Source organism: Xylocopa sonorina, chromosome 1, assembly GCF_050948175.1.
Source record: "Xylocopa sonorina isolate GNS202 chromosome 1, iyXylSono1_principal, whole genome shotgun sequence".
Classification (NCBI taxonomy): domain Eukaryota; kingdom Metazoa; phylum Arthropoda; class Insecta; order Hymenoptera; family Apidae; genus Xylocopa; species Xylocopa sonorina.
The window spans coordinates 13631632-13659290 of NC_135193.1; the positions used below are offsets into that span (position 1 = coordinate 13631632).

General features: G+C 44.1%; 2 protein-coding genes across 2 annotated transcripts in view; both read right to left on the minus strand.

Annotated features, from left to right (window-relative positions):
• The window catches only part of If (integrin subunit alpha inflated), a 60436-nt gene extending 37619 nt beyond the window's left edge, over positions 1-22817 (minus strand). Inside the window, exons 1-2 of the mRNA XM_076902747.1 lie at positions 22313-22817; positions 3871-3992 (exon numbers count right to left, since the gene is read on the minus strand). Of these exons, the coding sequence (XP_076758862.1) occupies positions 3871-3992; positions 22313-22491 (301 nt within the window). The 5' untranslated portion in view covers positions 22492-22817. The remainder of the gene's footprint in view (positions 1-3870; positions 3993-22312) is intronic.
• A 1058-nt stretch (positions 22818-23875) lies between these two features.
• LOC143426472 (uncharacterized) lies at positions 23876-27269 on the minus strand. The gene is made up of 4 exons (XM_076899960.1): positions 26989-27269; positions 24430-26904; positions 24214-24351; positions 23876-24125 (listed from the first exon to the last, which is right to left on the minus strand). Exons 1-4 carry the CDS (start codon positions 27158-27160, stop codon positions 24085-24087), a joined length of 2826 nt encoding a protein of 941 aa, XP_076756075.1. The 5' UTR covers positions 27161-27269; the 3' UTR covers positions 23876-24084.
• Between the last annotated feature and the right edge of the window lie 390 nt (positions 27270-27659).

A 27659-nucleotide genomic window follows, 5' to 3' on the forward strand; every position in this document is an offset into this window, starting at 1 on the left:
GCTATCCGCCTAAGAACGTATTAATAACCGGGGGATGATAAGAGTGGACTATTCGCATGGAAGTTTTCGATAACGAGCACAAAATTGATACGATTACTCGGCGTTTATAATTCACGAGGTTCCGCGAACAAGAAAATGCAACGAAAGAAATTCCTCTGTTCGATACGCGTTAAATGATTTCGAAGAAAGCTGGCTTTTCAATGTATCATACACAGATGTCCGGTAAAAACCGAGCTGCGAGCAGGTGTCACCGCAAAGAATTCTCAGCGAGTATACCTTGGATTTTTCTCTCCCGATTTTACGAATGGAATGAACCCGTTAGCCGTATCGGTCGAGCGTAACCCTTAAACGGAAGTTGTCCTTCGCTTCCTATCCCTTAGCTCGGGAACGCTGCTGAAGGCGCGTGGATATGTCCATACTGGCGAACCGAGAGATCTCTCGACAACCATAATTCTCTTGCTCAATAACGTCGCCAGCAAGTAATTGGAAAATCGCGAACTATGCACCGAACGCGTCGCGTTATAAGAAAAAAAAAATCTTACATCGACTCTATATTAATTCACCCCCAACTAGCCTCAAAGCATCCACAGCCGATCCAAAGCAGAACCGAACCACGGCTCGTTTACATCCTCCCATCGATCCGCGTTCGCCAAGCACTCGCAGCCGCGCTAATTAACACGAACGATCGATCAAAGGATCCGTAATAGGCGCAATTATGAATTATCGATGACGGTAACGGGTAACGTCCGGCCGCGCGATTATCACTGGAGGCCCAATTATTTCGCCGCGCTCATTAAGGGCCGCGTCAATTAACCGGCTCGCTCGCTCGCTCGCCACCACGAAACGAGACGACCTTCTCTGAAGATCCTCAGGTGGCGTTCAGCAAGAAACGCCGAACCTACGGCCGCGTAGGCCCGTAGGTAGAACGACCTTACGGTTCTCTGTATTAGGCAGAGCAGGCTTCTTGCGCGGGGCCGCGGTTCCCGGTATCACTCGCCAGCCCGCCACGCCACTCGGCGGGGTGCACGCCTCGAGGAGAGGAGTTCCTCGACGCCGCGGCGAGATGCTCGCCCGAGCTGCCGAAGAAGTGACTGACCTCCGAGGGAACAGCGCGAGATACGAGCCGCTTCCTCGTACGCACGCGGAATCGGAGATACACGGACGATTCGAGTGCGGCTCGCTGCCAGAGATCGAAAGATCTGTCGATCGAGGACGAGGGATAGACGTGACCTTGGCTGAATAGATTCGATCCGCTGGTGGTGCGTATATATGTATACGCGCGGTTGGGTTGCAGGAGGAATGGCGAGAAGCGTTGGTGACGAGGGCGACGAAGCTGAGCGGGGATTAGGTTTTTGGTGACGAGTTCGATGATGGAACTTTGGGGGATTTTTATCTAAACGAGAGTTCGAGAGTTGTTGATATTGGTATCTGTCGGATTAGAAGGAAGATCGAACAGAATTGATAATGCAAATGCTGGAGTTCAGTGGGGATTGAATCATCGGATAATGATTTGAGTTCAGTGACTGACGGAGATACGGAATTTGGAGTGGTTCTTATCTAGATTAGGGAGAACGAATGTTTTGTTTTTTTGAAATACGTTTTCACTGATTTTAATGTTTCTAATACTCTTAATAATCGATACGGAAATGTACGGTTTGTAAATATTCGTGCTAGAATAGTTCCCCACGAGCTGGTGTATTTTTTTCGCAGGCGCGATTTAAAATAGTGGTGAGCGAGCCTACGGCCAAATTTATCCGCCATGTTCGTGACGAGCAAACGTTACATTTCGAAAATAGCCGCGGAGGAAAACAATGTTATACGCTGAGGATCGAAAGTTAGAGCTCGACATTCGTTTGTTTTTCGCGTCTGAGAATTTTTCATACCCGAGATACGGAGAACATTTTCTTTCCAATTACCTGCAACAGTTGACAACTCTACTGTACTGCCATAAAAAATGTTTACCCGCGAAGAAAGGGGAATTTACAGAACCATCCGCGAACATTCACGGTGGATGTAACGCATAGTGAAAACTCGAAGCACGAGCCTAATTGGACAAGATCGAGCATGCGATTGCGCTAATTATCGATCAAACCGAGGTGTTCGGGTAAGCAACGTCGACCAAAGAAGAGGGCCGGCTAATTGGACGTGGCGTGGCGAAATGATCTCGTATACGTAGCCGGTGAAAATGTTTCTTTATCAAGAATACTTCTGAAGGCGGAGCGTGAACAAGAGGAAGCGGAGAGCTCGTGCCACGGAACAGAGTGCCTCTTATGCTTCGTCCTCGAAAATTTCCACCGTCTCGAGTGAGTTTTCGATTCGACCAAAAAATCAGTTCGATCCTCGCTCGCGATCGAGTCGACTCTGCTCATCCGCGGTAATGGAGGATCGGTACCAGTGGTTTCCTATCGACTGCCTTCGAACGGTCGATTACTTACGTTGCGACAAATTACGGGCCGGTAGTCGTGCTCAACCCCTTCGATACGATCTGTACGAGGTGTGTAAGCAGGTTTAATTCACGGCGGCATGATATTCCGCTAATTTGCATCGGCGCGTTAGCGTCGGTTCCCGCTAGACCGTTCTCCGCTGAAACGGAAGATCGTATCGCGCGCACGCGTTCGCGTGCGATTATTAATTTGAATGGATGTCGGCGCGGAAATTTATACGCGCTCGTGGCGTTCATCGGTTATCTCTTTTCGCTCTTACATCTTTCATTACGACTTTCAATCCTTCGCTACTTTTCATTAACGATTCCACTCTTTGAAATTGCAAGGACGACGACGAATGTTCCCTTCTGGAATAGGATATGAAGCAACAATAATGAATAAACGACTCGTATTTCGTTCGAACGACCGACTCGCGCAAAGAGTGCCGTTGGCTCCTTTCCACTTACGTACTCGGAAAGGCAATCTACCGCGCGATCGACAAAATTCCGACATCGGCTGCGGTCTGACAGCGATACGATCTATCCCGCTTGTAACTCGTTCGAAAATCGAGGAAACGGTTCGAAATCGGTACGGTTAGGCGCGATAAACAGCCGAACCGTGGAAGGGTCAACGACAGGGCGGGTGGAAAGTCGCCGAGAATAGATCGCGGTCTACTACGAGCAAGTCAGCCGGTTACTCGGCAGGAACCGGGATTACGAAGCTCCTCGAGGGCCCCTGACAGAGCGGGTGGAAAGCCAGAAATGTGGGTCAGCGACTGCGAACAACCAGTGGGACATGACATACGAGCCCTCGTTAGGAACAGTGTGCCCCGTTGAGCGTACCTTTCAATGCCCACCGGCAAGTGCGAGAGTGCAAGTGGAGGAAGAAAGAACCGGAAAACAGATATCGGATTGAGCCGCGGGAGAAACTGAAAGAGTTAATCTGATCGTGTTTCCGGCTTGCGATACCGTATACCGCGCAACGAGCGTGCCGCTACTTTTTTTTATTCCCTTATTTTCCTTTCTTGTGGAGAGTTACACTGCGCGCCAAAAGTTTTCACCCACCGTCCATGCAGCACTTGCGAATTGTACGTTTAAGTATAGAGTATCGATCGAAATATTAAAAGCTCCACGTATCGCTCGAAATAATGTCAGTACGATGACATTATGACATTACTGACATCGTTCGCAAACCTCTGGCATTATATAATCTATGTCAAACTAGGACCTATTTAAATAAAATCTATTTATCTACGGACAACGCCAACGTTCTATTATCAAGCTGTTGTCACAGCGGAAATCTGGTAATTTGGAACAAAAAATGATTCATCGGTCAAAATAAACAATCGTCTGGGTGCAAAGTTGGCTTTTAAACAATACACATCTTTCACACGCACGCGTCTCTTCAGTTTCTCCTTTTTTCTTTTAAATATTCAAGAAAATGTTACCTTTAGTGTCGAAAGGGATCATCGTGCACCGGTCGTCGGCAGCGATATCGCATTTGAAAACGGCGCCGCCTCTGTAAACGGCGGGTTGAGCAGTCTCAGCCTCCGGAGCGCCCACGATCGCCCTGGAAAAGGAAACGCATCGATTTCGCGTGAGATCGTTGATGATCGAGGCCCGCGAGGGGCGCGAGATCGCGGCGGCAATTACAAAACGGCCGGAACGAAACGGGCGAGCCTGCGTGGTCAACAGCGTTAACCGTGGCGCCGCTCGATATTCATTATCGCATCGTTCAGGAAAGACGACGCTGCGAACGTATTTCTGAGATCGAGGTCAGTGGTCACGAGCTATTTTGAACAGTGGCGCAAGAGTTCGTAACTGATCCGAGCAACCGGCGGGTTATTAAACCAGGTAACACACTTGCCGCCGCAATTTTCATACGCTCGATTATACTGCCGCTGGATGCTAATTTGATCGGTATCGAAATGTTCACGGGGTCATTTAATTAAAACAAGATTGCCTCCGCAGCTTTTCTCTCCATCCGACGATGCGGTGACTTTCGTTTTCTCTCTTCGTTCTATAATTTAGAGTCAATTTGCACTAATCGTCTGGCTCGTCGCGCGAAAAAGGAAGGAGTTACGCAATCGTTAAATAAACCACTTATCGATGAATTCACACACGCGTTATACACGATTAAATATAATTATGCAACAGAATGCGCAACCTCCGCTTAACTGTTTCGCGTGAAATCATTAAGAACTTTATTAAAACCGCGTCCAAACGTGATTTCCTGTGTTCCGTGATTGCGCACATTCATAGCGGTTTATCGATATAAATGGGACTCGCCTAGACGTTGCCGCGTGCAGTCAATATGAAGATTGCCAGCCACGGTAATGGATCGGTATAATTATCCTAAAAAGGGTGTGTCTCGCGCTGAGGGTTGTATCTTGAAATCACCCTGACCTGTAGCGTGATTAATGCCACCTACACGCTGATTAGCTTTACACTTACAGGACGGCATACCGGGACCGATAAAAAGTCGTACATTATTCCTATCCTTGACAGGCAGTTAACATTGTTAAGACAAATGTATGATAAGTAAGGTACTAAAAGAACAATCCGGTTTCTAAAGCATCAACCGCGCCGTTACGCTCCGGCTCGCCTTGAACTTTTGTAAGCGAATGTTTGTTTTCTGAGAGTAATCTTGTTGCAACGGAACGTCATCGCGGCGAAATGTATTCGTGTCATTGTGATCGGGTGTATAATTTAACGAGAGAACGTCCCCTCGGACTTTTATTCAGTTGTATTAATGCCTGAACGCCAGATTTCTTTAAATGCAGCATACGTTTCATGCGATCTTTAAATACATAATTTGTGCTCTTTAAACTCTTCTGTTTAATAAGAATCGTGTTAATTCGAGATAAAGAAAAAAGCGTAAAATAACTTTCGAACATTATTTGCCGTGGATGTGCGAGTGTGTGCGTGCCCGAGGCTGATAAATGACGCGTAACGTTTTATCGAACAATGAAAGAAACTGGCGGGGAGAACGCTCGTTCCGTTGGATTTCACTGAGAATAAAGACTGTATTTTATTAAAAAACGAAAGAGGCAGTGTCATAAATTTCTCTCCGCTAACGGGGATAATTGACCTCGAATAAAAATGTAACTCGATTCGAGAAGTATTCTCAAACGAATAATTCGTTAATTTTAATCGTCGTTCGGCTCCGTTTCAGCAACGAAGGGAACGCTGCGTGCGGACTCGCGCCCCAAAGGAACTGAGCCGCTTTTGTCGGAAAAGAGCATCGCGGAGTATAAAAATGACGGCGATTACGGGGCAACCTTGGCATACTCTAGCTTCTAGGTTGCAGTCGGAGTAGGTAAAAGTCGCACACGCGTGCAGAAGCGTGCGTTAACGAGTGGAAGGAGAGCAGAGACGATTGTGCGAGTTATGTAAGCGATTCGCAAGTATGCGCAACACGTCGCCGAAATTGCGAAGCGTCGTTCTGATAAGAAGAAACAGCAACCGGTGACGGACGAGTCACAAAGACAAATGCTTCGACTGAAATTTCTATCCACTCGAAAGGTGGCTGCAGTGGGCATTTAAAACAGAGAGTTACCATTTCGAACAATTCTTTATCGCCATCCCAAAAGTACCTGAAAACTACCTTAACCGAATATAACCCAGTACCCCACCAAATTTGACCTATTTACAACCTCGAGGACCGATAGATTCGCGGACGTGCCGCGTTAATGGCTAACGTGGGACGAACCTGACGAGGACTTAGGCTCGCCCACTACATTTTTCCCCTGCAATCGTAGGGAACTACAATCACTGATATGTGACGCATGCACGAGAACAGGAATGGGCGAACAGGGCGACAGGGGCGAACCGGTCCCACAGGATACCGCGAATACAAATGCCTAGAGACCCCATTTTTTTCTTCCACTATCGACGTCCTCTTTTACATTTTTTTTTTTTTTTTTTATTCACTTTTCTTTTCATCGGGAATATTTCTTTTCTCCGTACCTTCCCCAACGTATCGATCGACTCATCCGATTGCTCTGTACTCATTTGTTTGCTCGTACGGCTGCGCAAATATCGCGACGCCTAGCCCATTGTTGTTTCCTCGACTTCCTCTGAAACGGTACCGTTATCAATCGCCGCGAACAGGACTCGACGTGAGAACATTTAGGCGTGCCAATCCCGTGGATGGCCGTAACAGTAGGCGGCAAAGATGGTCGATCGCGAGAGGCAGGTTAACCGAGGACAAGCAACCTGACATCGAGGGAAAGTTGAAACGCGTTGATTTACACAATGTCGGTTCGGTTTGGAAAACAATTTAGATTCTTTTTTCGCTCGATCGCGGCTCGGCTCCGGCTTTATACGGGCGGCGATAAAAATGACAAGCTCGGGCAAAAAAAAAAACCTGACAGCCGCGTATCCGAGATCGTACGATGAAAGTTTCACGAGCGACTAGAGCTCCTTGAAAAACAAGGCTGTTACGCGCGGGCATTTTCCGTTCGAGTTTTCGGTTCCACGTCATATTTTGACCGGCGAACTTGCGACAAAAATGTCGCATTAATTCGCGCGACAGCGTTTCGAACATGTTCGTCCATTCGAAATTTATTGGACACTGCAACCTTGGTACGTGCTAATGAAGGCAGTTGCAGCTGCACCGGCCGACGTGCAGGTGCAGTGGTTTAGCGTCTTCTAAATTAGCCTGAAACGTTTCCAGAGCGCAGTTTGTTCACGAATTTTCATAAAAATTCGCGAGCGTATCGTTGAATACATTTCGAAGAAACATTATTGCTTTCGAATATCATTAATTTCAATTCTAATAAGCAGAACCATTCGTAGAGGAATAAAATAACATATTTCCACGGAAGAAACTCGAGGCAAGAAATATAATTGGAAACATAATATCCAGTATTAATCTAATCCGACCCCGGCGTAAAAAAAATTGACGCAACCGACTCGTAGCCGAGAAAACAGCGTGAAAAGTCAAACACGCGATTGACGTTATGATAACACGGTACCTGACGTAGTAATTCTAACGAGCTCGGAGCCGCAGACGATTCAAGAACGTCGCGACGCCGCGTACGACTTAAATCGATCGGAATTTCAATAACGAGCTGGGAAAAAATAGCAATGGGAGCACAGGAGGCATTTACTTGGTCGAGCCGATAAATCGAATAAATCAACAACGGACGGGTTGACCTATGAAAACATTCGATCCCTCGCGGCAATCAACGTCTACGAACATATCGACGAATCGATAAATAAATCTATCAACCCCTCGCGTCGAGGCAACAATCCTGGGCAAGAAACACGCGTGTAACAAATTACGAGCAACTATTCGTTCATGCCGGTCACGTTTTCCAAGCCGAGCATAATCTCAGATATTTTCGAGACTCCGTTTTCTTATTCCCCTGATGTCTGTCTGCGATTTGCGTTTGAAAGTATTCGTGGAACGGCAAAAAAAGTGAATTACATAAGCGAACTGAAAGATTGTTGTTTTTTTTTACGTGGGAGATGTTGCTCGCGTACAGTACGCAAGGACGGCGATTAGCTGTGACGAGTTCAACCGTAGAGATACATAATCGTTATTTCTAGGGATACGTAATTTACGATGTAATTTGTACATTTTTCAACTGCATTGAGATCAATACTTTTTTCTAGCGCGACATTAGTTTTCTAAAGCATTTTCTGATAAAGCGACAGGAGTGGGTTTCGAAATTAGCCGCAAAAATAGCTTTCATACGGGTTTCCCTGGCACACATTTCCAGCCGATTCCCCGCCATTCTTCTACGTCCAGGTTTCGAGCGCGACACGTATAAATTTGTCGCGATCGCGCTGATTCGCCGTGTTTTCAGAGATCGAAACCCGAGATCCCACGGACGCAGTGGGCCCCCGTTGTCCACGAATGGAGCCGTCCGATTTTGCCAAATACGGCGATTACAAACGCGGCGTCTGTCGCGTCGCGATATAAGTCAATACGACGCGACGGCCTCGCGTGCCGCGACGCCAAAGGGACGCCGGTATATTCGTCCGCTCTCTAATTCATGCGCGCGCGATTTTTCAACGCGATACGCGCCATTTTTACGCTGCCTCGCCGTCTCCTGGCCCGATAGGGCCGCGGATGGATTTATTTATTGGCCCATTCAGGTGTTCGTCCATGCTGATTGCGCGCGATGCGCGAAAAAAGACGCGCGTCCCTCTGTGTTCTGCGTTTCGCGGCGATTTATGCGACTGGCAGTCGCCTCTGCCCGCGGTAGCCACTCGCGGTGTAAGAATGATCCCGAGATGAAAGCGAGCGCGTCGATCGCTACGTTGGCCATTTTTCATTTCGATTTTTTTACCACCCGTCGTCGTTTAAATACCAGAGAGGCCACGGTAGAACGGTATTGCGCGCAGTGCGTTTTAATAAACGGCACGACCCAGCTCTGCCAGCAAAATATCCGAACGATAATATTCGAATAATAGAGATTCCGCTGTATGTATTTCAATGCTAAACCGTGGGCGTCGTATAGAAGAATGAAGTTCCACAACCTCCGCTAGAAATAATCGAGTGGATCCAAGGTTGCAGATCGAGCATAACAAATCACCTATTCGCTCCCTTCTATCGCGTATTTACTGGACTTTAACGTATCACGAGATCGAGTCCCTGCGAACGAAGTAAATAATTCCGATGCGTGAAAATCGAAGGGAACAGAGAAATGGAATTACGCTTAATTCGCCAACTTCCGTCGCGACAGATATTAAAATCAAGGAGAAACGCGTGTACGCGCATAAAGAATAACGATTGTAATGCAGTCTCGGTATTTCAAGCCGGAAATCACGTAACACTTTAAGTCCCTACAAAGGGAAGTGCCTTCTATACGACCACGGAAAGTATTATATATAACCAGACGGGGCACGTAAAATCTCATCGTGTCCCTTTCTCGTGATGAATTTCACTCGGTATCGCGCGGAGATCTGCCTCGAAGAGGCGCGCTTGTTCTAAGAAAAATCCTTTTCTACGTTTCTAATTTCCTCATTTGGAATTGAAAAGTTTGGGGAATACCGGGACTGGAACGGAATATCAAGCGAACGAAACCATCGGAGAGTCGTCCAGCCGTAAATCGCCGTTCGTTTCGAGCGGCTTCGAACGACGACGAGCATCGAACGCGGCCGTGAACGAGCCGCCGTCCGATTTTTGGAACGAAACCCTCGATTAAGGCATCGAGTTCAGCGAACTCGGCATATTCCCGGGGGAACGTGCAGATGGTAATGAGCTTGTGCGTGCTAGGAAATTTAAAACCAGGTAGAATACGCCTTCCGCGACGATATGCACATGCAACTCGGATGCATTATCGCTGAGCATAACGAAATTCCGTTAAAACAGCTGTGTCGGGTTATTGCGAAATTTCTTCTCCAAGCCAACGTGCATATCTCGACGGGATTCTAACGAACTGTAATAAAATGACTGTCCAATGAAACGTGACGCGATTAGCGATGGAAAATTACAATATTCAACGTTCCCAGAGTTGCATCGAACTTTTTCATCTAACAACATTTATGAATTCTTCGAATTGTAGTTACCAATAAATTTTCAACGAATATCTGCCCCGGAACGGAGCGAGTCGATCATTTATTCCCTCGAAATGCTCCACGATCTTAATTACTATTTGTAATACAATTCGGAATTCGACATCACGAAACTGTAAACTAAGATACCGTTTTATCTCCTCCTTACCACGTAATGTGGCAACAAACACGATTCGAGATAAGTCTGGTTTCAACTTTCCCTGTGAACAGGAAAAAAATTATCATGGCTGCACACTTTCTATATCACTAGATACAAACAGTACTAAGTAACGTAAAAAACGTAGAATTATAAAATTAAAGATGAAGAGCAATTAATATGACCAATCGCATAATTTTGCTACATTAATTCTAAGAAGAAAGCGTGAAGCGTGACGCATGGAGGGGTTGAACACCCCTCGCGACACCCCAATTCTTCCAACGCGATTTAGACGAATGATTCGCACAAGTTTTTCTGCTCGAATATCCGTAGATCGCTTCTGTTGTGCAACAGGAATTTAAAGGGACAGGCAACGCGCGTCTCGACGCACGATCAGTCGATGATGCAAGTCGAACGGAGGCGTACCGACGTCGGTGCTCCGCTACTTTATAAGGAGCACCTCCTCATAGACGCGGCTTTCACTGTGAGCGAAGCTTCGATCACTCGAAGGGAAATAGCGTGTGACAGGTTACTTGACTTTACGGTCACCCGATCGAAATGTGGATTTATGAATTTTCAACAGCTGTAACAAAAAGCAGCGTCTCCTTCGATCTGCGCACGCGGCGCGCACTTAAACTGTAGACAATCGATTCACGTGGACATCGATGGATTTAACATTGCTTCTTCTTACTTAGTTTTTTTTGTATAAATGTATAGCTATCCATCGTCGAATTATAATTATTTGTTTGTATCAATTATTTCACGAATAGCATCAGATATGTTAAATATGGATGATTTACGTTAACTACATTTTAAAAGACGGAACCTTAAAAGCCGACAGCGTGGAATAAATTTCGACAGGTGGCTAATTACATATTCACCTGTTAAACCCGCATAAGTCGTACCGAAATTATCTGGTCGCATCGCCACGCGCGGTTTGTATTCTAATTAACGGCCGACAAAGAGGACAATTGCCGGAGAGGGACGTTTTCTGGTTAATTTTTCGATGGTATCGACAGGAAATGTCAACGTCCAGTCTGAATTTTAATATTCCCTTTGACATGCGGCAAGAAGAACAATTCCAAACGTGACTATCGAAACCCTTTGACCTAAGTCCTTTCGCGCGTACGCACAGTTATCAGGCTGACCACACGTTGAGCCGTATCTTCGGTGTTTCTAACCGTCGAATTTCACTGAGAAAAAAAGATTTTCTTTTCTACGATCAATAAGCTCGTAGCTCTATCTCGGTCACGAGCAATTATAGAACCAATTGAATATTCCCCGAGCATAATTTGCATCTGGTGATAGCGGAGGCATGCGAGGCGAAGCGCGTGTCTTTGAATGAATTCAAGGCCACCCAATAGGTTCGATTAGCGTTCAAGATTAACCGTGCCTTCTTCTAACGTGAATTTACAGTCGACGTTATTTCTTCTTTTACACTGAATCGGACTATTAGGAATAGTGAATTCTAAGGAAGCTTAGTTGGAATTAGAGTTCATTTCCGTATCGATGAGAGAAGTTGAAGAAAATCACGTACACCGTACAGTAGACTTGGTGACTTTCGTCCTCAACAACCTGTACGTGTTCAAACGACTAGACCAGATAACCCGGAGAGGCGAGAATGGTCAGAGGACGTCCATGTGGACGCCAGATTTGGCAAAACTCGTCGGACGAACGTTCGTTACTTCGCGTTGGTCGCGGTTTCAAGCCTCTCATGCGAATTCGTACATTTCTCCGGCATCATTCTTATCGAACGACTGCGTTTGCTCAATTACGTCAACCGCATGCTAATAAGAGATATCAGCATCGTAAACAGTCGAGAGTTCCCTGGTACGAGTGTTTCTAAGATACGCGATCCGTTTCAGAAGTGAGAATATACTCGTTTTTTTAACTTTCACGACTAATAATTGATGTTCTCTAAACTGTGCGCATGCACATACCTACACGGAGTGAGATTTACAGCAAGTACGCAGCCAGATCGATCGCGAACAGGAACTGCCTGTCTGGACCAGCAGATTAATCGGTCGATCTTAATCGCATTAATGAAAGAACAAATTAATCAGAATCATTTTATCTGAGGTTACAATGCAACGACCCACTTCCACGTACGGGGCACGAACAATGCAACTGCAGTTGCATGCGTACGACATCTCTCTGGTCTTATTTGTCTGCTTTATCAGCCGCTCTACCAATTAAACGAACGAACCCTCTATGGTTTATTATTGATTTCAAAGAAACGATTGTGGGCAGCCTGTCCAGAAACAGTGCATTTCTTTCATATCCGCGTTATTAATCAGGAAGTCGAGCGCGTAGCTAAAAATAAAACCGTGATCATCGACGTACCATCTTTATTTCCTTCTTCAAGTCTCCCGAGCGCGCCTTCTAAAATTCCGTTCCCTCGCGCCGCTTCCACTTGTTCACACTTTCCAATTTCCCCGGCCTTAATCACGTCGTCCCTTTTCTCCGACTTCTGCTCCAATAAACCCGGCCCGCCCGCCCGTAATGCGCTCCGAACGCGTTATATCGATTCCCCCTGTTCAGCTGCGTAAACATAAAAAAAGCTGAAGGAAAAACGAGTCTCACCCGCGGAGCGAGCCGTCGCCTAATCAGTTAGTAATGAGGGTACACTCGGAGGGAGTGGAACAATAAATCGTCGCGGGGCTGCCCGTAAGAACGGTTTTCCCGGCCTTCGAGGCGACGCTATTCTCATTCGCGACACTCGCTTAGCTGCACTCGGAAGAGGAAACATGTGTCGAACGGGGCCCGTCGGATAACAATGCAATTCTGTCGGGCAGCGACGTAGGTGAGCATCCCCGTGCCATATGGTGGACAGCGGAACCGGTAGAATTCACGGAACGGAAGAGAAACGAAACGGACAGGCCACCAGCTACCAATGACAGGCTGGCCCTTGTACTTGGCTCGGACGTCTGGAAATCCGGGGAACCCGGTTTTCCTGGCTGTCGAGTGCAGTATATCAACGGATGGGGAATTTTGACAGCTCTCCTGTTTCTGGCTCCGCGGGGCTCGCTTCGTTTCAGAAAACGAACACAGCCTGTTCGACTGTTCGAAGAACGATGGTAATGATCGGTAGCTGGGTGGTATTTATCGGTCTCATAATCAGAAGACATTCAGAAACGGTTTCTTTTATTTTTTTTAGAGAAAGCCACAAGCTTGAAATTACTGAGTTTTTGCCGTCTTCTTACAATTTCTACTTGAAGTTCCAAGGTACATCGTTATACCAGATGAGCACCATCAATCGCAAGCCGCGAAACGGAACGATATATCGTTACAGGCATCCAGCGAGCAATCTCATTGTTTTAAATTTCAAGCGCCAGTATGGCAGGCACCGCGATAGAAATAGTACCGGGCACACCTACACGGTGATTCTATTCACAATGTTTATTGCACGTGACACGTACGACTCGGATATTCCCGTGTCGACACACGTAGCCCGCAATAGTGATTTCAACCGTATCATGAATCACTTGGTAGCGCACTACGTGATACCGACACGCGATACTCGCTGTCAATTCGTGTTACGTCGACGGCCCCCGTGTCAGTGATCCACAGAATTGATATAAAAACCGCGACGAAGCACCCTTGGCGCATGAACGCGCGCGCGCAATGGTTACATAGGCGACCAAAACGGACGCCACCCCATAATTCCACCGTTCGCCGCGTTCTCCACGTACGTTCGACGTTTCGCGGTCAAAACGTGACAAATGCGAGTGTTAATTATTAATTATAATTTTGTACAGCGCGCGTGTAGCTACTTATGCTCCTTGAATGAAATTTCAAGCTGACAAAAACGCGTATACATTTGTGCGCTACCAGTTGCACTGGTGCGGTCTAATCGATTAACCCTGATCGATTCATTCATTATGCGGGACCGTGTAAAAAAACGGCAAGAAATGGCGGCAGGATTTAATGGCACCGCGGCTCTAAGGTGGTCGGAAATGGGCTTCTAAATCACTTAACGAGCCGTTTCAATTGCACTCTCACGTTGCAGATGCTTAATGACTTTCACGTACGAGTCATTACGTCACTCACGTCACCGAGGAACAAGCCGCGATACGGACGTGACGTAAAAATCGCGTAAACACACACTCGCGATCATCTGTTAGGTCACGTTTAGCCGAGTGTCCCGATGAATAATTACCTAGCATCAGCTGACGCCGATCAATCGCGGAGAATCAACTGCGCGAGGTCGTTCTTTGAAATCGAGCATTACCATATACAAGTTCGGGAATTTTATTAAAAAAATCCATACGTCTTTGGCCACGTCAAAAGCAGCGCACGATGCGCATTAAACAGGCAGCCAAGGGCAATGCAGTAATTCATTCGCGAAACTTTCCTTTTTTCCCCTTATTTTCACCGGCTGCTCCAGCTGGCCCCGCAGCCGGGGCGCAAACGTGTCGCACACGTGTGTAAGACCGTTTCACACACGTGTTTGCATGCTGCCAGGTAAAGGTAATGGGCCCGAGGCTGTCGGTTCTTCCCTGGATAATGACACGGCCAGAGCTTCGGGCACGTGCCTCACGCGATCCTCATTATCTCGATTCCTCCGCTTCTTCGCCCTACCTTTCTCTCTCTCTCTCTCTCCTCTTTTTCGTCCCTTTTCCCCGGGGAAGCTCGCACGCACCGCCTTCCTTTCTCTACGTTTCGCCGATTCATCGCTGCCGTTACACACGGTAGTAACGAAGGCTATCGCGTCCGCTACGAACGATTGCTGTCTCGGGTGAGGCACAAACTCGACCCCCGCCGATTAGCGAACGTGATGTACGCGCCATTTCACGATGGAAACCTGTACGGATCAACGATTCGATGATTCCAAATGGGAAGGGGTCTAAAGACGATTTACGTGTATCGATTCGTCGATAATTGACCGAGAGGTGTGCCAGGTATGCGGAGGGTTCGAGGTGGGCTGGCGAAAGGGTGGAAAGCGATGAATAACGCGGCGTCTTAGGTGGATCCTCGCGGTTAACTCGACTGATAGATCACGGTGCTCACGATCGTCCGCGGCTACCGTTTAAATCTTCGTTTACACTGCACTCGGGTACCATTTCACCGTGCACGATCACCGTATATCATGCTTTTACCGCGTTGAACGAGACGCGAGAGTTCGCGCGGTAGGCGCCAGCTCGTGCCAGAAAATTCTTACGAGACCAGCTCGGGAGGGAGTCTCGGAAGCCCGTGAATTCGATTTCAACGGGTGATTCGAAATTGAAACTGGCCAGGCTTCTTTCGATACGTTTTTAGAGCGCTAACAAGGCGCCTCGAGTGGGGATTCGAATGGAAGGAGGGTTTCGAGATGTTGATAGATGTTCTTCGAAGGATTTCGAAGGAGGAAAGATACGAGTATCGAACGGCAAAAGAAAGGTAGAAAGTTCGATACGTTACAAGGCAATTACTTAAAAGCGGAAAGCGCGCCGATAAACGGCAATCCACCCTGACTTTTGTTGCGTTCCGCCGACCGGAAACAAGAAAATTGAATCCTCGTTTCCTCTTCCATCGACACGGTTCGTAGTCACCGGTTTCAAACGAGCGTGGAACCACGCGATGAATGCTCGTCGAACGGAAGATTTTACGAAGAACACCACCGTGAGAACCGTGTTAGAAAACCAGGCGCGTTCCCCATTCCTTTGGGAGGTTGGTTTAAAATCGTCGAAGTCAGTACCACGAGAACGAATCGAGAATTCGCGGGCACCCTGTGGCAAAGTCAATTAACTAATCTGGCCACTGATAAAAGCACGCGCGAACCTTAAAAATCTGACACTTATCAGCCTCCTTCCTCAATTACGATACCACTTCATTAATGATAATTTCGTTTACCAAATATACGCGCCGGGAGCGGCATAAACAGGAAGAGAAAACGCGAAGATACCGTGGAACGTTCTGCGCTCATAGAATCGCGAATGAACGGCGATCCGCAAACCGTGTGCAAGGTTTTATCGCGTGGAAGCGGGTTCCGATAAAGAGTCGCATGTTTCCCGGAATTCTCGGTGAAATGTGTGGCCAGTGCATAATAGAAATTTCACAGACAAAGGGGAAACTAGTTTCGTTTCGTAGAAACGTCTGTCAATTTCCGTGCTATCTCCGGCCAGCGGAGGAATAATTAATTCGACTCGTCTAATAATTCGGTCGAAGAACAAGAAGAATGGACGAGAGCGAGGCGTTATCTGCCGCTCGCTGATAATCAGTATTAGAATTCGTTATTCGGTGATTTCCTGATATAAAAAGTAACAAGAGCACGCAAGCAGGATGCATGACGAACAGCACGTTAAACTGTGAGAACGCAGATGCGTAATCCCTTGGGATCTTCGAGAACCTTAGTTTAAGTTCCTTCCTTTCATGAAATAACTCTTATATTTAGCGTCTGTGGGTTTCGACTCATCGGTTTCGGCGCGAGTAATCAAATCCTTAGAAAAGGAACGAGTCATCGAGTAGCGTCATGCCTCGATCAGTATCCGCTGCCCTCCTTTCCTTCCTGCCCTTTTCTCTCTTTCGAGTAGGTGGGAAATTAAGTCGCGTGTCGTCGATGAAAAATGAAAGGAGAACGACGCTGGTCTGACTCATAGTTCGAGAGGTTGAAACGGATACGCGAGCGTATGTGTGCGCGTACAGATTTCGTGGTGGCATCGCGTCGAGGAACGTACGCGATCGCTACGTGCCTGCAACCTGTTCGTCACGTTTAAAATTACCATTCGTTGGCCTCCTAGGATATTGCTGTAATTTTCGAGCGACAAGCGATTGGCGCGGTTACCAACTTGTTTTCGAGTCCGATCTCGCGATTGGGAAACGCCAGTTCGAACGTGGGCCGGAGATGGTTCAATGTACACTCTGTGATTGCTTTTCCCTTTATCATTGTTTGCGTAGGAGTGCTTGTACTGGCGAATATGTAAGACACAAACACGAACGTGTCTACGTTTAATAGCACAATGGTTCTAAAACAGCGAAAAGAGAAACGTGTAAATTTCGGTACAATAGTGGCAGGGGCAAAATTCGCAAAACACCATCGATGGTTGCGAATGACAGTGACGAAAGATTTGGCAAGACATTATGAAATCGCGAAAGCATATCTTCATCGAAGATTCTCCTCTCGCATCACACTCGCCGCTATCGACCTGAACTTCCTGTTAATCATCTAAGCTCGTTTAAATACGTATTAATAAAACCGTCGAATCTGTACCGGGACCTAACGCGATTACAAAAAACATTCTATTTCCATTCGACGCTCGTAATATTCAAATGTTCGGCCATAGAAACGAGATAAAGCGGAACGAAAACCGGCGTCGACTCGAAACATCTACGACCGCCTCGATTTCTGCATTTGAATACGGACCCAATCTTAACCGGGAGGCGCACAATTCCACGCTCAACGGTCCCGACCTGCGTCAACAATAATCCTATTACACGCACGCGAACAAACGGCTCGAAGGGCCGTAAGAATGGTACGGTTTGGCCTAGATATAACCGAGATTACGGGCGAGCAACGTCGCGGACGGTCCGTGAGGACTGATACAGCCGCAGATTAGATTCGATCGGCATTGCGAGGCGGGCGCCTCTCTCGTATGCATGAGAAACGCGGCGGGAGGTCGGCGGCGGGCGGCTTCGTATTCCACGAAAGGGCCAATCGGCGGATAACGAAAGTCAGTTTCATTGAGGAACTCGCGAGGGGACAGCTGGGACGATAGATCGAACGAGGAGATCGAGGGTGTATCAATCGGAGCGAAGCGAGACCGCGATCGAACGCCCACGTAACGGAGCCACGATGACCTAACATCCTGTATCACGGCGAACCTCGTGTTCTGGATACGACGAACGCGTTTGCACGGTTACCACGGTTGTACGCGGACCTGTTCGCCGATGGCGATACGATTACCGGAAAGGGCCAGCGAAAGTGAAGATCCCTGTTCGATGATCGTGATGTCGATGCCGTGACTCTGGTTTCTGCCGTTGAGATTAGGACAGCTCGAGGACGGATTCGTGAGACGAAAGTGGGAATCGCAGGGTGCCGATAGTCGGTGCCATTTTTCCTTGGAAAAGAGAAAGATTCTATCGGTCGGCAGAGACACGACGCCGGCGCTCCATAATGGCACAGCTTGGTACGAAACACGCGGAGCGCAATGGATCTTCTCGAACTGGCCGCTGACCTATTGACACGACATTCGGTGTACGGTTGTAATCGAAACGTAGATATCGCGTCGAAATCGTGGTTTCCTGACTTTCTTTTCTTTAGATATTAAATTAGTATACAGAGAAGAGAGTCTATTAAGCACTAATCGAGTCAAGATCGCCGATAATAAAGATAAGAATTCCTGAAATATGTACGTCCATCCGGATGAATCATTGGAATTCTGACGCTATTCCTACGATTTTCTCAATTACACACGTATATATCACTGTTAGGCTCTATTTCGGGAATTAATACGTGCGCGGAGCGGTAACAGCGGTGATGGCAATCGGGTGCGTTCGCCTCGCATTAGTTTAACGAGGACGAACGCTCGTAAAGCTTCCACGGGCTGGCCTAAATATAAGCGCCTACGAAGCTTCTCGTAACGAACGATGTAATCCGGACTTCCTGCGGCTTTGGATATCCCGAACACCGCCGGATATTGTGGTCGTCCATTGTCTTACGATGGAACAATGTATACACCAAGATTCGAGCGGGTAAACAATTTGAAAAGCGGAAGCGAGTGGGCTTCAGCTGAGAAATTTCCGCAACCTGGTGACGATATTCCGTGCCCGCTGTTTTTTAAGGACGAGCACCGGTTAAGTCGATCGAAACGATCGAAGAATCGTATAGTTATTTGCGAATTCTTGCGCAAGCCACGATTGGAGCATGAATATTGATTTTACAAATGAACTATAAATCTTTACTAGAGCAGAAACGTTTATTCGTGGCCCGCGTGACTCACGAGACGCTCTAGCTCGAAAGGAAACATTAGACGCGTCCTCTTCCCTTCTTCTTCTTCTTCTTCAGCTTTGCTCCGTGGACTTCCCAACCAAACTACACGAACGCGAGCAATGATTCTGACCCTATGAGTCTCGCTAACGAAAGCACGTGCATATTAGTTGTGGTCAGTATTCGAGGGACAGTCAGGGGTGTGGTGCGCGTCTGATTCCCACCCTTTATCTTCACCGCGACGCGATTGACTAGATACAACCGTTTTAGCCAATAATAAACTACGATCGAACATGTGTGAGGACATATCTACTATGCACAGTTGATAAGACGGCTATTAGAGTAGCAATTGCTTGATAGGTTATCGATACATCGCACGTCATTATCAACACTCGAAAAGACGCGATTTATCGACCATCAATTCGTTTGATAATAGCTGATACGTTGATACGCTAATGTACTAGCAGCAAGATACTTAACGACACTGATGTAATTAAAAATGATCGTATCCACTTAACGACAGCATCGGCTACCCTTGGACGAACGTTTGCACTGGTAAAGGCTGTAAGATCGCAATCAAAGTTGAAGATCTAACTCGAACCTGAACACCGGTTTCCGTATACAAAGAGATAACTTTAGGGTCGACCGAATTGTTGACGCAACTTGGCTAACACCAGCTTTGTCGCACGTGGAAACGTGTCAACTGCACCGGCGCCACATATGACTACCATCGCTAATCGTTGAGCCAACAAACTGACGAACAAGTGTACCTCTCGCGTCAATTTTTCATAGATCGATCTTGAAATGATCTTTCTACCTGTCGATTCTACTAAATCACTGACTACGGTTTCGTTTTTCGATCGGGAAAGGCAACGCTCGGGGGATGAACGCGCAGGGAAACAATGCTCGATCGGTGCTTATATCTGACGGATGAGAGTCCACCGACAGCGGGAGATCGAGAACAGTTAGGAGCGACCGGATGAAACGGGAGAAGAGACTCGCCTCGATCCTAAGGGAGACATAAAAGGAGAACGGCTCTAAGCTCGTCGTGAAGCACCTGTTATCCAAAGCCCTGCCTTCGAATGGCCCACCATCAGGGGGAGACCGATTGAACGCGGCTGATTGTCAGCGAGTCATCGCGAGTCGCGTGAAATCACCCTTCGCTTCGATGGTTACGAATTATCTCGCGCAACGGACGGATAATCGATATAATAAGAATTAAGATGCTTCTGTAATAGAATTTGCCTGCCGCTACCCAACGACTTCAACAAAACGAACGAAATTACCGTAACCCCGAAGTTAGACAAGTAAAACGGGTCAAGTTAGAAATCTCCTGAATAAAACTTACGAACATCTGTTTAAGAGAGAATTCAAGTAACGATGTTACTCTTACGGCTCCGCTATCGCGTTACTAGATTACTCGGCACTAATTAACTTAATGGTGCTTTTAAATCCAACACGGCCGCAGTAGAATATTAACGAAGGCAACGTTGTCGTTTCGTGCCATTTGCAAATTTCACGCGGCTCGATTTCAAGCGCAATTCGACTATGATTGAAGAGATCGTTTTCGAAAATGTCGTGGCCAAACGAGAGACATTTCAGTGTCGAAGGTTCGACCAACACGATCAGACGACAGAACTCACTTCGCTACTTACAATTAGTTTGCGAGTGGAGGACTTAAAAGGAAAGCGCGGTCGTTCTCTGGTGTTCGTGGGAGTATATTCCACGATTTTCACGCGTCGATAAAGATCTCAGACCGTCCCAATGAAAGGGTAGTCAGTTTGTACTCAAACAATATTTGTTTTCGCAGCACAATAAGATTACGTTGCAACTATATTGTTACTTTTTTAGTCGTAAATGCAGTGCTATGATTGAATTTATGCACATCGCAGAAGAAACACGAAAGGCATGAAAATAACACTTACGTAGCCTGCTAATGTTCCTTCCGTGAGGCAAATTATGTACATTTCTTTACGGTTTGAAGACGTATGAGTCAAATAAGGCAGCGGCTTTGAGAAACGATGATTCAGACCACGAATTGTTCGATAGGCGGATTTCAGCAATTATCTGGGTCATTGCTTACTGGCCAAAAAAATTCACTGTACCTTGTGCGAATGCCGGGAATTCCGAAGCGACGGGTACCATAATTGGCAAATGAATGATAATCGAGCACCTTTTTTTTTAAAATACTATCAAACTTTTATGACTCAAGAGATACATATGGTACAGGAAGAAACTAACGTTTACACGCCATATCAGTTTATCTTCGTAATATTAATCGGTATTTAAGAATACATATTAAAAACAAATATGCCGATCTATGTATACGTAGGTATACGTGTTTTCTCAGAAAGCCTGACATCGTATCACCGTTTTATTTAGAAACCGATGTATTAACCTGTTAGTACTCGTCATTGAATCATTCATGATTTTAGTATGCAACGTAAAACAAAAACTGGTTTGCACGCTACTGAATTCATTTAATTGCTTATGTTTCGTCACTTAATTACCTGAGGATGAATCCACAGTACGATAAAATTATGCACGAGAAAGGGAGTAAAAATATCTTTGAAGAATAAAATTGATCTAAAAGGCAATGGTACAAGATAGTTTGTCACCCAATATATTCAAATACAGTGGAACTCCTGTTACTCGAACTGATAAGAGCGCAAAATTATCTTGGTAAGCCAATTTTCAAATAACAGTCGAGCATCTGATATGCAAAACCAAACTGAAGTAAAAATTAAAAAAAATATATTGTTTCACTTCGCATATGTTAATCGAAATGAAAAATGTAACTTTGAATTTTATTACAAATGGTTATAAACAGATTTGGCCTCGTAAGAAGAAATGAACGCCGGGTATATATTTACACATTCTATCCTAGTACAAATATGCCATACGGATAAGTTTGAATAATATTGGAGAGCAGAGGTTCTACTACACTTCGATTTCGCAACACGCACAGGATGCGTTCAAAAATTATTTGCAAGCAAGTACGAGGAGATTTCTCATAAAATAATAAAAGATATCTACGTAAAGTAAAATATCTTACTGACAAATTCGACGAACTATACAACTAGCAAATGAATATGTACGAATCTAACACGAATGGTATAATCGACAATGCATTAATATTACAAAGTTCAATATTTTAATCGAAACAATTCAGTGAAATATTTGTTATATAAAAACTTTGTAGTCGGGATTTAATTTATTTTCATCGAACAGCTCCAACATGTTTCGAATCTTCAAATGTATTTAAATGAATGAAATTCAACCATGTAAAGCAAAGAGGAATAAAAATGTAAAAACTCACCATCCTCGACCAAATCTGTCCCTGTAGACGGAAACCGCAAATCCGAACATGGATCTGCTCTCGTACTGGTAGACCGCGTAGTTTTTCGTCTCTACGTTGAAAGCGTACGAGCACCGGGGTGATAAGCCGACGATGAAGATCAGACCGATCAGGCCCGCGAAAAAATTCGCTAACCACATGCTTGCACGTATTTTGCACTAAATCACACGTTCAGTCGTACTCATTCAACGGCGGTCGTGCGCGGTAAACTGTGATAAACGCGCGTTACGACGCGGTCAAAATCGAGAGGGATCCTCGGGTAAGATCCTTAGGGGTTGATCGAGAGGTGGTGGTTGGTCAGGACGTCGGTAGCAGCGACGGACGACATGTGGCATTCACGAGGCTCCCGAGACACTGCGCAACGTTCGGTGAACGGAAACTAACTGAAGTGACGTTCTGGTAGGAGACGAGCCCTACAGTGGTAGACATCTACTTGACGGACGGCCGCGGATAGACTGAATCTTTTACTTATGGGGGCTGCTCTGTTATACTCCCACCTACTCGCCACGCGGTTCCTAAAGTTAAGCTAGGTGCCCATTTTAGAATAAAACTATCGCGAGCCGCTTTCGCGAATGGACACTGAATGCCGAGTCTACAGAAATTTCATATTCTTCAGTATTTGTTGCGATAAGTTGGTAGGAAGAAAGGCGTAATTGCGAAATGAGTGATCGAAGAATCGAATCTGTAATTGTAATTAAAACATTTTTATGAGTAAGAACTACTGGGTATCTTCGATACGAGGTTCCCTCGCAACGTTGAATATGCTATTAATTCTTATCTACCTCTTTTTACACTGCAATTTCTTTTTCTACGTTGCTCCATCCATTTTTTCTTAAATAACGTAAGCAACTATTAAAATATTTAGATACTTTTGTGATATTCAAATTTGTTCTTCCCGTTTCATGTCCTAATACCTAAAAAATAGCACACAGATAATTAAAAGCTTCTACTGTAATGTGCTATTATATATTAAATAGCTGCAAAACATATATTGTATAAGCTTAAAAATTAAATATACTGATGTTTGAATATTAATAGAACTATATTTAAAAATAAACTATAGACAGTACAAAGGGCAAGCGATTGTTAAGTGGAAACACATTTCAAAGCTCGTGCGTCTCCGGCCTTAGCTTCACTCTAGCGTGCTTGCAAGATAACTACAACTGCCGCCGCCGCCGCTGCAACTCAGACGGTCTTTGCTGAGATCTTTCGTACCGTCTTTTGGTAGAATAACTTGCCTATCAACTATCTTTCCGCGAATATAAACGAAACCTCTTTTATCCAATTTACTTGTGGTATACGACGAAAAAAATAATAAAATAGGACGGAAGCTTGTGAAAAATAGGAGTTAAAAAATGGGACCCAAAACGTGGGATTAAACGCAAACATATAGTAAAACCAGGTTCGCCTTGAAATTTAGCAGGCACTCCTGTCTGCATAAAATTTTTATTTCTATTTGAAACATTTTTTTCGAGTAGTGAGCAGTTCGTGAAATAATTGCGTAAATAAATTAAAATAAAGTACCTTCTATATTCAATAACTTAATTATTGAGTGTCCATCTAGAGATTAAAATTGAAATAATGAAACAAATCATTACAATGACAAACATTCATGTGTATATTTTAAACTTTAGAAGCAAAAAGAAAATAACAAAGTTTAACTTATTAAAAGAAATCAAATTGTAAAATCAAAACATAAGCAATAATTAAATCTTTTAGGGTCAATTTAGAAATTATACCTTTCTCATTCGAGATCTTCTGACTCGTACTGGAGCTGAAACAGAATTACGTTTAAATATAGAAGATATATACATAATATTTAAAGAATCTTGGACTAATGAAGCTTAAAATAGGCTAATTACGTGTCTCGAGCTCTTTGAAGGAATTTGACATATCAGCAACTGCAGTACTTTCTTCCTGGTTAAAGTGTATTTTACTTCTTCTAATATGAGGAGTCATAGGTAGAGTTGGCTTATCCATGGCATCACTATATTCTTCCTCTATAATGAAATATACATACTTATTTAGCCTTATTTTTAGAGAAAATAAACTATTAGTGGATTAGAAGTTATCAGTACCAGAAAATTTGATGCTTCTGGTGGATCTTCTTCTGCTAATATTTCCTTCTGTATTATTAGCAGAACTGTGTAAATTTGTTCCCTCTTTAACGTTAATGTTGACTTTAATGGCACTTCTCCTCGGTCTTCTCTCTGAGGATATTTTATTTTCTTTGTGTTCTGGTTCCTGTACACTAACAGATTTCCTAGATCTCCTAGTTTTGGGTTTACTTGTTGGGGTAATTATTCTATTTCTCAAAACCCGTATACTTTCATCATATTCATTCGATACTACTTTCTCATTAATAGAAACATGTTCTTCCTTTGATGTATTCAAATTATTATCTTTTTTTAGTTTGTTATGAGGCGTAGAACTAGTTACTTTTATGAATGGTGCAGGCAGATCCAATATCTCCTCATCTACATCCACAGCATTTTGTCTTCTAATATTTTTTCTTATCGGTGTATTAACGTTTTTATTTGATTCTTGCAATGGTATTTCCATTTGCATTTCATCAGACATTATTTTATTCGTAGAATTTTTTAATATCGATTTTTGTTTAATACTGTTCTCACATTCGTCCGAACTATCATCAAAATAAAGTTTCTTCTCTGCTTTAATAGGTGAATCGTCAGGATTATCAAGATCCAAATTATCTATTCTTGTCAGGGCTGCAGCTAAATCCAGTTTTGTTTGCGTTTCCTCGTCAATTGGTACTTCACTTAAAGTTATATAATCGTCAAAATTAACCTTATTCGACGACTTTCCACGAGATTCTGATTCAGTGGAACTCTTTGATTGTTTCAATATACTCTTAGCAGGTGTTTGATTTGAGTTAATATACGATATTGAATCATCCAAGAGAACAACTGGTGTCTTACACAGCTGACTTATTTTCATTATCGTTAATGGACTACTCATTTTTTTAGGGTTTTGAGATAATTGTATATTTTGCAGCAAACTTCGTCTTTTATCATACTTGGTAGATGCAGACTTGTTTGTGTTACGATCAACAGAGCCCATAGAGTTTCTTCCATATTTTACAAGGGGAGTCTTACTTGCACTGTATGTACTGCTTGTAATATAATTTGATTTAGGTACAAATACTTTTATATCATTATTTTCCATCTTTTCCATCTGCTTCTTTTTCTTCCCTGCTAAAAAGGTTCTAAGACAACTTGTCCTTGTAGGGGCAATATTCTTCTTCGTATTACATTTGTTTCTAGTAACTGGTTTGTTAAGGGGCACTTCATCTTCCTTCCAACCTTGTGAACGAAGCTTTTCTAATTTTTCAAATCGTAAATTGCAATTCTTCACCTCCATATACATCATATCCCAAAATCCTTGCAAGTCTTTACACGTAACCAACATTTCCCCTTTCCCTGTTTCACAATCAGCAACCAAACCACGAAACCGTTCAAATTTTTTGCTTATTAATAAGTTTGTCTGTCCAATGGCTTGATTTATTTCGTACTGTCCATCTTCTGTAGTTTCGGGATCTGCTTTAATCTTTAACCATTTTTCGCACAGTTCATTCAATCTCTCTACTTCTTTATTCAAAAGAAATTGGAAATATTGTGCTGTACGTTCTTCATCTTCGACAGAGATATTTAAACTTTTCATGACAGTATCCTTCATAGGAATATTGTCAATTGGAGAATGACCAATACTGAAACCACGTTTCAACTGTTGTTCCTTTCTAGCATTGTCTTTTCCACGTCTAGAGACCACGTATGGCGAAAAAAATGCTGGTTCGCATGAAGAATTTGTAGATGTCGATATAGATTTATTATTCTTCAAGGAAAAATTTGCTTCAGTAATACTATTATTAAATACTTTGTTATTGTCAGCCTTTGTCTTGCTCTCACTATCATTAGAAGAACTAAATGTTTCTTTTTCATCGAATGATAGTTTGAATGAGCAATCTTCTTCAGAGGTATCTTCTGCATCGTTAATAACATAACTTGTATCATTCAATGGAATATCAACTTTTTTTGTATTATCTTCTTTATTATCACTTTCATTACTTGTTTTGGATCTTTCTACTTTAGAACTATTAGATGTATCTTCTATGCCACTAATTGTATTTGACACTGTGCCAAATAAGAGTGTTTGCGTTTTCTGCGACTCATTGCCCTTAGAATCTGCAGGAACAGATAGCTGTTCGTGTTTCTTTTCGATATTTTCTTTTTTGCTAGTCTTAATAGGATTTCTACGCGAAGCATTCGTATTAACTTCATTCTTTTTTGTTTTAATTGTTAATCTTTTCTCTGTTGCTTTTGTGATCCTCTTTGGAATGGAATCAGTTTTTACCACTGGTGCAATGCTTGTGCTTCCAATAACTGGAGAATAAATTTTATGATGGACCACACCTACCACAAAAGCTGGCTTTTTCTTATTTTCTTCAAGCTTCTTTCGTCTCTCCCGCTCGGCTTTCCATGCTAACAATTTGTTCGACCGATTTTTTGGTGCTGGGGCAGGTACAGGTTGCACTTCTAAAGCCAAATTATCATTGAAATAAAAACAACAATGATACGTACGATAACTAAAAACGCTAAGATAAGTAACTGTATACAAACCTTCTTTCTGTATTCTTTGCGAGCTGTTTGATATATTTCTGTTCTCATTAAAATTTGCCGCTCTCTGATTTCTTCTCGTCTCTTCATATTTCTTGGCCCGAATGAATCGATTTTCGGCAATATCGCCGAAACCGGACGATTTTTTTTTATACTGAAACCGAAACTTCGACATTTATAGTACGGTCTTTTAACATACGCGACAGTAAATTCTAACTTCTTAACCGTTTTACGATTAAGATTTGAAAGAAAGCATTTTAAACGTGCTTTGATACATAGGAACATTTGAAGTACCAACTGCGTGGAAAAATATACAAGTAGAATCATAAAGGAAACATAACATAGAACTGTAGAGGGCACGGCGGGACCAATAATATTTTCGTGCAGTCGATATTTCAAAACACGCGACACGCAAAGTCACGTAGAGTCTCGTCAGATGTCTCGATGATAGACGCGCATGCGAAATAGAAATAGTATAGTAGTCTTACGAACCTCTTCGTGCCGTGTGCAAATATTCAATCTAACCGCGGAAATTATATTCGCAATTTCGTAGAGACAGTGTTCGCGTAATCTCTTCATTATTAATACGGGACCATCGTTTGTAGTATGTAAATACTACCATTACGTTTTTATACATAACAGGTCTGATACAGTCAAATATTAGTAGTTGTGGG